Below are 13,445 nucleotides of genomic sequence, written 5' to 3' on the forward strand. Positions count from 1 at the left end.
CCAGGGTGGGAGGTGGATGAGCCGTCCAGTCCCCCTGTGCCTGTGGGTTCCTAGGAGAGAAGTCTGCTCAGGTCAGTGCAGGGAGTGGGCCTCCTGTCACCTGAAATATTGAAATTCATGGTATGACAAAGATTATAATGGAGACAGGATTTCTGCTAGTTCTTGTGATTCATCGGTGGAGATGTTTTTCTTTCTTAGTCATTCTTTGGGAGCAGTCAACGAGGTGAACTAGAATTTTTGAGGAATTTACAAGGAACTTGACGTGTGCAAGTTCCATGGAGTTAAGGAGATCCAACAATTAGATTCAAGTAGGTAGTTAATAATCCATTGACCCTCCCCCCCCCCCATCCTGCACAATGGAGTAAGTCCTTAGTTGGAACACATCTTCCCAAGAGTGATGAAAATGTAGCATAGGGAGAAGGAGCTAAGAAAATAAAGAGACCAAAGCCAGAACTTAAAAACAATGGGAAATATTATCTTAGTTGAAAGTGTTACATTCAGGGTCATAATAATTGCCTGCTTCACCCTTCTGCAAAGACTGGTTTGAGTCTGAACATAAGCATGAGAGGGGTTTGAAAAGATCAAAATGTTACAAAGGCCAAAGGGAAAAAAAATCATCTATTTGGGTAGGTTTATAGTTTTCTTTTAGTCTTTCCCATATAATATTCCAAGACATTCAGTTCTATTTTATAGTTTAGGGAATTGAAAAGGAAATATGTCTGGGGGGGGTGGGGAAGGAGGAGAATAGGAGTGGTTTGCAGGGGTGGGGGGCTTGACAAGTCACAGGGCAAGGCAGAGACTCAGAGTGCTGGGGCCCAACTGTGTCCATCCCAACACCGAGTCCCCCTCTTCCCCTAACCTTCAGCCCCACCCTCCATCCTTGTGCTGCCTCTCAGCTTCCCAGGGCCTTCTCTGAGATTCCCTACCTGGGTCAGCTCTCCATGAGCAGGGTCCAAAGTTCTGGGGCTGTTCTAGGGAAAGTAGCTACTTTAATAAATAAACTGTGCTAATGAAGGGGTTCCTCAACCTCTCTCTTCAGAACAGGATCCACTGGGTCTCACCATAAGGGCCCTAAAAATATCACTTTTGCTTAAAAAAAAAATGGTGTGTGTGTGTGTGTGTGTGTGTGTGTGTGTGTGTGTGTAAATTTAACTTCTAGGATATACAGATTTTAAAATTCCATCACACATATAAGAAATCAAACATGCCATTAGGTTGTTCAAAATCAACCACACCATGTGTTACCTTCCAGATGTGGGGAAGGTGTGAGATCCAGAGAAACTGCCCTCCTTCCTGAGACTGGCCTGATGGTCTGACCAGGCTGTCGGCCTTGTGCCTTTTGTGTTGCTGAGAGGCCATGGGTGAAAGAATCCATTAAAAGGGGCACGTTTGAGGTCATTAGACAAAAGACAACCCTGAAATGTATGGAGAAGGCCTAAAACGTGGACAGTTTTCTTGTCTTGAAACCACCTGTTCTGTGGGAACTATGAACTATTTTCTCAGCTCATCTGGTTCATTTAAAGGCAAATTTAAATTTACAATAATAATTACAAAATAATAAAGATAGATTTATTAAATAAATATATTGCTACAATAAATAATAAATATACCAAATCACTATAAATGCTTTACATCTTGCAAAATGCTTTCCTTCAGGACTTCATTTGATACATTTTTTAAAGACAAGTAGGATATATATTGACGGTTTTACTAGTATATAAATATTTTCACCTTAATAGTCTGTAGGCAAGTTATCCTAAGATATTTGCTTTGCCTCGGCAGTTGCCTAAAAAATCACCACTGCCATGAGGGCCCACCAGACTTGCTGTGTGAGTCATTACTATGAAGATAATAATGTAATAATGCTGAACATCTGAATACCAGGCCATGAGGTTAGAGGGGGGTGACGACAAAATGATGATCAAGTAAGTGCTTAGCAGACAGGAAAAAAATGCAAATAAACCCAGTGCTTTAAACAGAAGATGTCAGTATGGAAGCCAATTTGACATATTTAAAAAAATAATAATAAAATAAACAGAAGATGCCAGGGGCGCCTGGGAAGCTCAGTTGGTTAAGCATCCTACTTCGGCTCAGGTCATGATCTTGTAGTTCATGGCTTTGAGCCCCGTGTGGGGCTCTGTGCTGACAGCTCAGAGCCCGGAGCCTGCTTCAGATTCCATGTTTCCCTCTCCTCTCTCTGCCTCTCCCCTGCTCTCTCTTTCAAAAATAAATAAACATTAAAAAAATTTAAACAGAAGATGTCATATTCTCAAACTCAGTTATGTCATGCCATTTTCTTTAACTACATAGCTTCTCTGGGCCCCTGACCTCTTTTTCCTGTGAGTCTGAGGACAGATGCTGCTTTGGCTTCATATGTGAGGTTACAGAGAGGCGGACCCCCGCTAGGCCCCACACAGGAAGGTTTTGGAATTCATTTCCTTTCTCCAGCTTCTTGAAGGAGAGCCTGATGTGGCTCGAAATGGGTTTTCTGTCACAGACTGGCACTGTGACTTCAGCCAACCTCTCTGAACATTCTTTCAACTGGAGGGTTTTGGACAAACAATCCTTGAAATGCCTTTCCGGCGCTCACATTGTCTAACTTCACCATAGATATTCAGATTCCTGGGGGAGCAAAATTTCTTATTGGGTCACTTGATAACTCCAGCTTTTACTGATCTCGTCTCTGTTTTTGTTTTGTGTTGTTCTGCTTTCCTACTTAGGGTATTTTTTATACTGCAAAATTAGCACCTTCCTATCACTGCTGGCTGCCAATGCTTTATGATGTCCATATATGTACAGACCCACATGTCTACCCACATACACTTCTAAGGCTGCCTCGTTCTCGGGATGTTTCTAGGTATGTCTTGCCTCACCACAAGGGCAAGGGATGAGTCATTTGCTTCTCTTGCACCTTCTAGCGCTTAGCACAAATCAACCCAAAGCAAAAAAACAGAAAGTCAACTCAATCCAAAGAAAGGTTTCATTAAGTACCTGTTTTCAATGGCATCGAGAAAGAAGTGAGCTGACATGAGATTCTAAATGAAAAGATTAAGCAAATAGCATAGCTAAACTTGAGGAGTTAAGTAAATGTTGAACTTGGTATAGCCCCATGGTTGGTGCTGATCTTTCACTGGACCAGAATCGGAAGCCATCATTTCCTTTGCCATCTGTCCACTTAGCATGGGAGCATGAAAGTATCAGCTGCACAGGGCAGGGACCATCCTGTCGTGTCCATCTCTGGATCACCAGCCCCAGCATGGTGCCTGGCATAGAGGGGCTCAATAGCTATTTAATGAATAAAACTGGACAAGTCACTTCACTGCTATATACCTCCCTTGGTTTTCTCATTTACAAAATTGGAAATCCTAATAACCTCATGAGATCGATAAAATGAACACACAGAATTAGGATTTGAACATTAAAAAGTATTACACAAAGGCATTTTAATACTGGTATATCGGGGGCGCCTGGGTGGCGCAGTCGGTTAAGCGTCCGACTTCAGCCAGGTCACGATCTCGCGGTCCGGGAGTTCGAGCCCCGCGTCAGGCTCTGGGCTGATGGCTCAGAGCCTGGAGCCTGTTTCCGATTCTGTGTCTCCCTCTCTCTCTGCCCCTCCCCCGTTCATGCTCTGTCTCTCTCTGTCCCAAAAATAAATAAACGTTGAAAAAAAAAATACTGGTATATCTACTAAATATGTTGGTTTATTTGGCAGGCCAATCAGCGTCAAGTGCTTCAGCCTCCCCTTTTGCTTTCATTTTTCTTTATGGTATAAGTACGGTTAGTCCTTAGTCCTATCAGATTGACGAATGGATATACTTCCCCCAAACATCAGAAACCAAGAGTTAGCCAAAGTTCTGGAATAAGTCTCAAGCTAAGAAATAAATGAGTTTAGAATCCACCAAAGCAGGGGTGGGTGGGAAAGAAGTCATATGGTTAAACAATAAAGAACAGCCCCATCATCACGATCAAATGTTTTCGGCTTCAGATGTTTAATGACCATACGAAGGCAAGGCCTCATCCGGTCTCCTAATAACAAATTTCACTGGCCCCCAAAAGAGGCACTCAGGGAAATGAGGGGAAATTAAAGAACAGCATTGTTGGACCCTGTGTGCCCCTAATTAAATAACGCCGTTCCCACTCTCCTCTTCCTGGCTCAATCAGCTGTGTGATTGGTGTCCTCATGGACACAGTTTCCTTGGAGATTTGTAACAACGTCCCTGGTACCAAGCCAATGGACATGCTTAGCCCATGACTGGCATTTAACCAAGGTCATAGGAAAATTATATCAGACTATAGAGGATAGAAAACTAGAAGAGGTAAGTAAAACGCACAGAAAACTGTCTTAATGCTTTTAAAATGTATTTCTTTGACTTCATTTATAAATCATTCAGTAAATAAAGACAAGTGCGTGTGCCAAATAGTTTTCCAACAACGTCTCACTTAATGCTCAGTACCCTGCAGGGCAAACATTATCATTACTCTCTTTTTTCAGAGGAGTAACTTGAGACTAAAAGAGGTTAAATAAGTTGGCAAGATTTAATCCAAGTAGGTTGACCTAAGCCCCCATCACACACTTTGAACTATGCCACACTGCTCGTGTTGGATTGTGGTCTGGAAGCATGAGGTCATTTAAAAGAATAATGCTTTGTAAAGAAAATAATAGAAAATAATGGAGGGGCGCCTGGGTAGCTCAGTCGGTTGAGCGTCCGACTTCAGCTCAGGTCATGATCTCGCGGTCTATGGGTTCGAGCCCCTCATCGGGCTCTGTGCTGACAGCTCGGAGCCTGGAGCCTGCTTCGGATTCTGTGTCTCCCTCTCTCTCTGCCCCTCCCCCACTCATGCTCTGTCTCTGTGTCAAAAATAAATAAACATTAAAACAAATTTTTTTTAGAAAATAATGGAAGCTCCTCGTTGCGGTTGCCCTGTTTTTATACTGTCCTGTTTTGCTCCTGGTCTGGAGGTGTTTGCAGACAGTGCCCAATACTCTGTGGATCAAATGCATCTAGACAATGAGAGAAACGGCCTTCGGAACCACATCTTCCACTTTTTTGTGTGTGGTTATTTATCCTGACCCTGACCTCCTACACATAGACAGAGAAGAGAACCCCAAATTCTGAGCCCATGTTACCTGGACTTCATCCCCAGTGATCATTTCCCACGAGCCATAGTGTCCCTTCTCCTGCCGGAAGAACTGCACAGCTTCTAGAAAGGCTTGGGCTTCAAACGTCGTCTGCTTCATGTAATCTAAAAGAAAGAGGCAAGGGCACTTAGCAAAGAAAAATACTTCCACAGTTTACCATGGTTCTTCGAATGTCATGGTTCAGAGACCTAATGTTACCTGAATATTACGAGGGATAGAATTACGAGACACAGAAAAATGAAGCAGATCCTGAATTCAAAGTTCATCTGCAGATGTGTGTCCCCTTGCTTGCTCACCACCATAGCAGCTGATTAATTCCATCAGTTACTGGGCATACTGGTTAGGACTAGAAGCAGATCTAGCCCCATTTGTTTCTCTCTTATAAATGTTTCCCTTGGGCACCTAGGCACCTAGTGGCTCTATGCCTCCAACCGTAGCACCTCACTAAGGCAGACCATTCTTTACCAGGGCCTCTGGTATCCACGGTATCCGCTCCCAGTTCCCTGAACAAAACTCCGATTTCTTTGTGACTTATTATCAAGTTGTTGTCAAATATGCTGATTTATGCAAATAAAGGATGACAGTTTCTAACACTTTATATAGCAAGATACTATTCTTCTAAACATGTTACACATTTCACTGAAACCTTACAAAAACCTGTGAGGTAACAGGGCGCCTGGGTGGCTCAGTCGGTTGAGCATCCGACTTCGGCTCAGGTCATGATCTCGCGGTCCATGAGTTCGAGCCCCGCATCGGGCTCTGTGCTGACAGCTCAGAGCCTGGAGTCTGCATTAGATTCTGTGTCTCCCTCTCTGCCCCTCCCCTGCTTGTGCTCTCTCTCTCTCTCAAAAATAAATAAAGACTAAAAAAAATTTAAAAACCAAAACCCAAAAAACCTGTGAGGTGAGTGCTATTATCATGTCGACTATACAGATGCTCCAAAAGCCCAGGCTCCAAAAGCCCAGAAAGATTAATTAATTGCTTAAGGTCATACAGCTAGCAAGCGGGTGAACTCAGGTATTCTGATCCCAGTCAGAATACACTATGCTATGCCAGCACTATGCTATACTACTTCACATATTAGTTTTATGGTTTTGCCCTTCCAAACAGATTAGATTTTAAAAGGTGTTATATCTGAGAGGTAATGTTTAATGCAGGATTTTAAGTGTAGTTGAGGAAGCAGGGGCTCAACAGCCTTCCCAGAATTCCACAAATCACACCACGAATGCAAAAATTCTGCGAGGGACTGAATGGTTTGTGTCCCCCAGAAGTCATATGTTGAAACCCTAATCCCCAGTATGATATTTGCAGCTAGAGCCTTTGTGAGGTAATCAGGTCACAAAGGTATGTTGGGATTACTGCCCTTATCATGATGGGATTAGTGCCTTTATAAGAAGAGAGCTCTTCCCCCGCTTTTGGCTCTCTCTCCAAACACTGGATCTGCGGGTGCTTTGATCTTGGACTTACAGTATTTTTGTTATAGCAGCCCAAACGACTGAGGCAATTTTCAATGCACAAAATATCTGTTAGTGGATACAATGATAACAGAATTATAAAAATCTTTGCAGGGGAATAAATTTTATAAATAATCTAATAATAAAGAATAGAACAGTAAATAAATCACATCTTAGGGGAAATAAGGCAAAATGAAGTGACTGAAAGGGCCAAGTCTCTTGCCTCCAGCCTCTCCTCTAGAACATGAAGCTCTCTTGCTAACAGCATATGATCTGCCTTTATAGGGCAAATCAGATTGGTCAGTTCAAGGCAGCTGATTCACTGGGGACATTCGGGGCTTCAGACAATGGGATTACTCAGTCAAGGAATGAATGGTTGCTAAGTGGGATGAGGCTGAACTAAAAAAGGATCAATGTGCTCCAGAAGGTGACAATCAATTAACAGGCTGTAGATGACTACATTGAGATTTATTTACGAGGTCATAAGCCTCAGGAACTTGGAAAAGGGAAAATACAATTCAAGGCTAGCCTTGATAAGATTTTCAAGCAGCGGTGCCTGGGTGGCTCAGTCAGTTAAGTGTGCAACTTCGGCTAAGGTCATGATCTCATGGTTCCTGAGTCTGAGCCCCACTGTCAGCGTGGAGCCCACTTTGGATCTACTGTCCCTCCCTTCTTTCGCTGTCCCTCCCCCCATCCCCATTCCACCTCTCCCACCACCACCTACCTCTCTCTCTCTTAAAAATAAACACTTAAGGGGTGCCTGGGTGGTGCAGTCGGTTAAGCGTCCGACTTCAGCCAGGTCACGATCTCGCGGTCCGTGAGTTCGAGCCCCGCGTCAGGCTCTGGGCTGATGGCTCGGAGCCTGGAGCCTGTTTCCGATTCTGTGTCTCCCTCTCTCTCTGCCCCTCCCCCGTTCATGCTCTGTCTCTCTCTGTCCCAGAAATAAATAAACGTTGAAAAAAAAAATTAAAAAAAAAAAATAATAAACACTTAAAAAAAATTTTTTTTAAATGAAAAAGAGTTCAAGCAAAATTCTCCACAGTGAGGATACCACAAAGCCCAGAAGTTCCACCTTCAAAAATGTGGGACAGTAACTGACATTTCTAATATTGACATAGAGTTCTGCTCGAGCTCTAAATCAGAAAAAGAGCATGTCTGAGAATCAAGTTTTTAAATTGATGTATTTCTTCCTTGTTATTTTTTCTGGTTTGGCAAATGATTTAGTGTTTAATCTTTGAGGCTTGGAAAACACAAATTAAAGTCTCGGTATAAAATTGACAACAAGGGGGCTGTGATATGGAGCTCAGTACACTGGGAGGGACTTTACCAACAGAGATGGAAACTGTAATTGCTACACTGAGATTCAAGATTGACTCATGAGCTCTTATTTTTAACAGCTGTTTTCATTTCCAACCTCAGGAAACAAAGACATGGAAGAAAATGTGGTGCTTGGATGGAGTGAGTACTGCCAGACCTGTGAACCTCAGAATAAGGTTTTAAATTCATGTCTTTACCAAAAGCATAAATTTACTTATTTCTTCCCCCACTAACCTCAGCAACCAAAGGAGGTATTTGAAATCCTACTCCTACCTTCTATTACTCTATCAAAGCAAACTATAGCATTCCCACTATAGTTGTGTTTTCAAAAACTTCTGGAAAAAGTAACTGAAGAAATGGAATGTGGAGACAATGATGTGGGAGTCAGAGAGAAGTCCAAGAGGAAAACGGGGAGCTGGAATATAGTAGTGGTGGATGAAGCACCTTCATACAGGCAGAGAAGAAAAGGGTTAGTAATCAAATGAACCACACAGGAAATTATAGTAATTGAACACCAGCAATGAAGCCTGAAAGAATGAGGGCAGGGATCTGAATTCTGGACTCTCTACCATTAGGATAGATTTAAACTGCATTTTAACTACTCCTTGACCATAGGGGAAAAAAGGATCTAACCTACTGATTCATCATTAGATTTTCAGGTTATAAACTGATTAGGTAAATTAATTTATACAAAACTTTTAGGACAGTATCTGCCACATAGCAAGTTGTTTTATGGATATTGGTTCTTATTATTGAAAGCCAAGCTCAACAGCAACTGCCAGATCATTAAGGAAATGAAGAACAAAGGTGTGCTTTGTAAGAGACAGAACTGTATTGCAATAGTAATGTGACCTTCATTTCTTCTAAGTTCTTTGCAAAGGCATCGCTGAACTCAGCCAGAATGTACAGGTGTTTGAGAGAAACCGGATTATCAGTTATTTGATCAACTTCCTGCCACAGATCTCGTGAGAACAAATCCCAGGATCACAATCGTCCACTCTCCTGCCAACAAGCAACTGAGAGTTTAGTCCAATGGTCCCCAGAATCAACAATGGCCTTTGCTTGTTAAGTCTTCCCTGTGTAAGCTGACTTAGAAAAATGGCAGGTATCAGCTCCAACTCTACTTTTCCAACATGCTGTAATTATGAAGTTGCGGAGAACTTAGATATCATTAAATCCAGATCCCTCATTTTATGGCTGAGGAAATTGGAACAAAAAATGGTTAATTTCTTAGCCGAAGGTCACACAGCTGGTCAGAATCAGAGCCAAGAGTTGAAAAAGTAGCTCTGGCATGTCATAAGCGGCCTTGGCATTCATGCTTACTTAAATCACAGACTAAGAGAGCTGAAAGTGGTCTTAAAGGTCACCTACCCTAAGCTCTCATTCAATGCTAGAAGCCCTCAGAATCCCAGACACTCATCTGGCCTCGGCTTGAACATTTCCAGTGACAGGAAACTCACAATTTAGTGAAATAGTCATGGAACTGCTCTAATTATTTGAAAAATTTTCCTTGTATTGAGCCAAAATCTGTTTCCATGAACTCTCATTAATCCCATTTCTGATTTTCAGAGCAAAATAGACAAGTTTACTTGTCCTCTTCTGTAGGGCAACTCTAAAAGAATAGCTGAATATCCTTATTTTCCCTCAACCGTTCTTTAAACAATATAGTTTGGGGATCCTTTAAATTCAGCCCTACCTTTTCTTTCCTTCCCTTAGTAACCAATTCCATTTAGTCAATATCTTTCTTAAATTTGGCCCACACTGAATACAACCCACTGAGTATTTTTCAACTTGTGTAAGTTATGTAAAGTAGAAAGATTACGTTCCTTTTTTTTTTTGGTCCCTAACTTCCTTTCTAAAATACAAATACATCACACCATTGACTCATACCTTTCTTATAGTCCCATAAGATCCTACAGCTTTTTTTTGTATAAAACCCCTGTCAATTTAATCCTTTCCTAACCCGTACTTCTGCTTTTGGTTTTGAAGTACAGGTTTTAACACTGCCCCTAATAAATTACAACTTACTGTGATCAACTCAGTGCCCCACAGCCTGCCAAAATCATTTAAAAATTATAATTGTTCCCAAACTCCCTTCCACCTCTGTAACATTCAACTATTTTGGTGGGCTTACTTTCTGTGTTTTATCCAACTGACTGATAACAACATTCATCAGATCAGGGACAAGGACAGATCCCTGGGAAATTCTAAACATTTCAGAAGATATGTGGGAGAGACATCTTGGCCATCCATTCAACTATCACATCCTCAGGACCAAGACATGTCTATTCTCCTTAGTCTCTCCCTTTTTCGCATCTGTGCAGTTGCATGGAAAACTCCTATTTGGGAGACATGATTAAGGATTCTGCAAGGAAAAGAAAGCTTCTCTATGCCCCTTGGGGAAGAGTTATTCAGGGGGCCAGCTTTTGTTTCCCCCCCCCCCACCCCTTACACAGATTTACAGCATGTCTGAGTCAACTGAAACACCAAAACTCTAAGGCCTAGGCAGTCATTCTGGATTTTGACTCTGGCTGCTGTGTCGGGACTCCCTGACTCAGGCTGGGTTTGGAAGCTGCGTTGTTATTTTATTTTATCGGTTCACTGCGCCAAGCCATGTTAGCTGATCTGCCTGGTGATCTGTAAAAGTTATGTAACTGCATTACTCACTACACTGCTATGGGGTTCATGTCACTAATGTATACTTCGAAATTGTCTTTAGCTTCAGGTCGTATGTCGTCTTTTCTGGGAGAGCTGCAGCAAGTCCGTTTGCCCTAGTTTCTTCTCTAGAACAAAGGAGAAGAAGTACAGTGGCAAGTAACCAACATTTATTGAATACTAACAATAGAAGTATAAGCCAATGTTTATACACACCATCTCATATAATCCTTCCAGCCATCCCATTAGGTAAGGATTAATAGTCCCAGTTTTTAATTTTTTAAATGTTTATTTTTGAGAGAGAGGGAGTGCAAGTTGGGGAGGGGCAGAGAGAGAGGGAGACAGACGATCCCAAGCAGGCTCTGTGCTGACAGCAGAGAGCCCAATGTGGGGCTCAGACCCAGGAACCATGAGATCGTGACCTGAGCCGAAGTTGGATGCTTAACAGACTGAGCCACCCAGGTGCCGCTTAATATTCCCACTTAAAGGCTGAGAAAGAAACTGACTTCAGGAAGGTTGAATAATTTGTTTAAGCTAATATGTGGTCAAGAAAGGCCTACTCTTACTTCCAAAGTCCTGTTATACAGTCTATGGTTTAATTTTTTTAAACTTTTTATTTTGAGGTAATTGTAGATTCATGTGTTCTTAAAAGAAATAATACAGAGATATCCAATATACCCTTCACCCCATTTCTCCTAACAGGAATATCTTGCAAAACCATAGCACAATATCACCACCAGGAAATTGACATTGATGCGGTCTCACCAGTTTGATATGTGTGCACATGTACATGTGTGTATGTTTGCACATGCATGTATATGTGTGTGTATTGTGGTTTAACTTTTAAATTGCGTTAAATTTCCTTTGCTTATCAAGGTTTAGAACCATTTAATTCTAGAGTTTGAATATACCATAGGATCATCTAGTTCAACCACTCGTTTAACAAGTGAGCAGACTGAAGGCCAGACAGAATGTGACATTCTTAAAAACAGAACAAAAGAAAATACTACGGTGGAATTAAAAATGAATGGGGTCCATCCTAACGAAATGGTCATAAAAGTTTTTATTTTAAAAATTTATTCATGACCTAAGCAAATATTTATTGCCATATTATAAATGATAACTCATGAGCACTAGCCCCAAGATTACTTAGAAATCCCTGAATTATATTTCGTAAACTACTAGACTAAAACATATATCTGCTGACCAAATCTTATTTGCGTTAGTGGATACAGACCTGCCAAGAAGAGAAGAGGAATAGGTCAAGAAAAAAATGTGTGCTTCACGGAGATCCAGGCACCTGAAGATGAGTTATAATGGTGTTGCTCTAGGTGAAAATACAAAGATACAGAACTCACTCTGAGGATATAAATGGCTTCTCAAACAGATGGCAGAAAGGTGTTCCAGTGAAGATGTTTTGATAGAAGTTTTGAATCACATAGGAAAAGGCTGCATGCCTCATTTGATTAAAAGCAGTGCATCTCATGAATTCTTGATATGTCAATAAATATTAAAAGACTGTTTGTCAACAGAGAAAAGGAAGTGGTGATTACTAGAACAAGTGAAGACAGACTAGCCCATTTCCTTCACACCGACATACTAGATTGGCAGATTAGAAGGCTGTTGGAGACATCCTGCATCTAGATTCTAGCAAGGCAATTCTTAAAGCTTTATATGCTTTTGATTGACACACTGAAGATATTTAGATTGGTTGATAATGCCACTACACATAATCGACTAAACAACCTCAGTGACGGCTGCTGGTTAAAGGGCTGACATCCTAGAGGAAAATCTTGAGGGCACTGCCCTTAAAACATTTTCAATTACTTAAAAAAGGCAAGCTAGATAAGCCCAGGGTTTCACTTAACTGCGAGCCCCGTGCAAGTTAGTGATGTGATGCAGTTGTACACAGGGCAGGTGAGGTTGGGCCATGGGACTGTGGAGCATAATCAGGACAAGGACAGTCATAGATGGAATCTGAGATACGCTCCTAAGAAATTACCATTACACACTTCTAGTTGATGCTGAGAAGCAGAATATTTTACAAACATCTTTTTAAAAAGTGGAGTGCTTCTGAAGGAGACCAAATAAATGAGGAGTCTCACAGCCTTGAAAAGAAAAAACCTCGAGGAAAGAGATCTTCATCTACGTGAAGATCTGCAACGTAAAAGAACACTGGACTTGTTCCATGTAGATTCAGATACACAGTCAGGTCTGCATGGTCCAAAGTACAGTGTGGCATATTTTCACTGAAATAGGGAACAGATTTCTAACACTTATATGTATCTTAGAGTGAGGCAGGCTCCAACTGGGTGTCAGAATTCTCCCTCAAGAGGAAGTGCTCCATCTGGGCTGAGCTGCCTTGTAGAAGGTATGGAGACATGCTCAAACCCCTGTCTTATACACTCTCAGAACATCATGTGCCTCCTCACCATAGCACTTACAATAATTATAATTTCATAGTTATTAGTGTAATCATTTGAAATATGCCTTCCCCTAGCCTGTAAGTTCCAAGAGGACAGGAACTTTCTCTGTAGTTTGCATTCACCACTGTATCCTCAATCCGTAGCCCAGTGCCTGGCACATAAGAAAGAAAGAGAGAGAAAAAGAGAGATGGAGTGGGGAAAGGGGGAAAGGGGGAGGGAGAGAGCGAGGGAGATAGAGGGAGAGAGGGAAGGAAGGGAGGGAGGAATGGAGGGAGGGATGGAGGGAGGGAAGGAATTTAAATACTAGAGGGAGGGCAAGATTAAATCTCCTTTTAAAGTTCTGTCTAAACCAAGATTCCTTCCTTCCTCCCTCCCTTCCTTCCTCCCTTCCTTCCTTCCTTCCGTCCTTCCTTCCTTCCTTCCTTCCTTCCTTCCTTCCTTCCTTCCTTCCTT

General features: G+C 41.8%; 1 protein-coding gene across 2 annotated transcripts in view; it reads right to left on the reverse strand.

Annotated features, from left to right (window-relative positions):
• The window catches only part of NIBAN1 (niban apoptosis regulator 1), a 156,607-nt gene that overhangs the window by 24,529 nt on the left and 118,633 nt on the right, over window positions 1–13,445 (reverse strand). For both annotated transcript variants that reach the window (XM_040446584.1, XM_040446583.1), the window contains exon 6: window positions 5,129–5,244. In XM_040446584.1, coding sequence (XP_040302518.1) covers window positions 5,129–5,244 — 116 coding nt within the window. The remainder of the gene's footprint in view (window positions 1–5,128; window positions 5,245–13,445) is intronic.

This window comes from Herpailurus yagouaroundi, unplaced genomic scaffold, assembly GCF_014898765.1.
Source record: "Herpailurus yagouaroundi ecotype Mexico unplaced genomic scaffold, PumYag 195, whole genome shotgun sequence".
In the NCBI taxonomy this organism is placed as follows: Eukaryota; Metazoa; Chordata; class Mammalia; order Carnivora; family Felidae; genus Herpailurus; species Herpailurus yagouaroundi.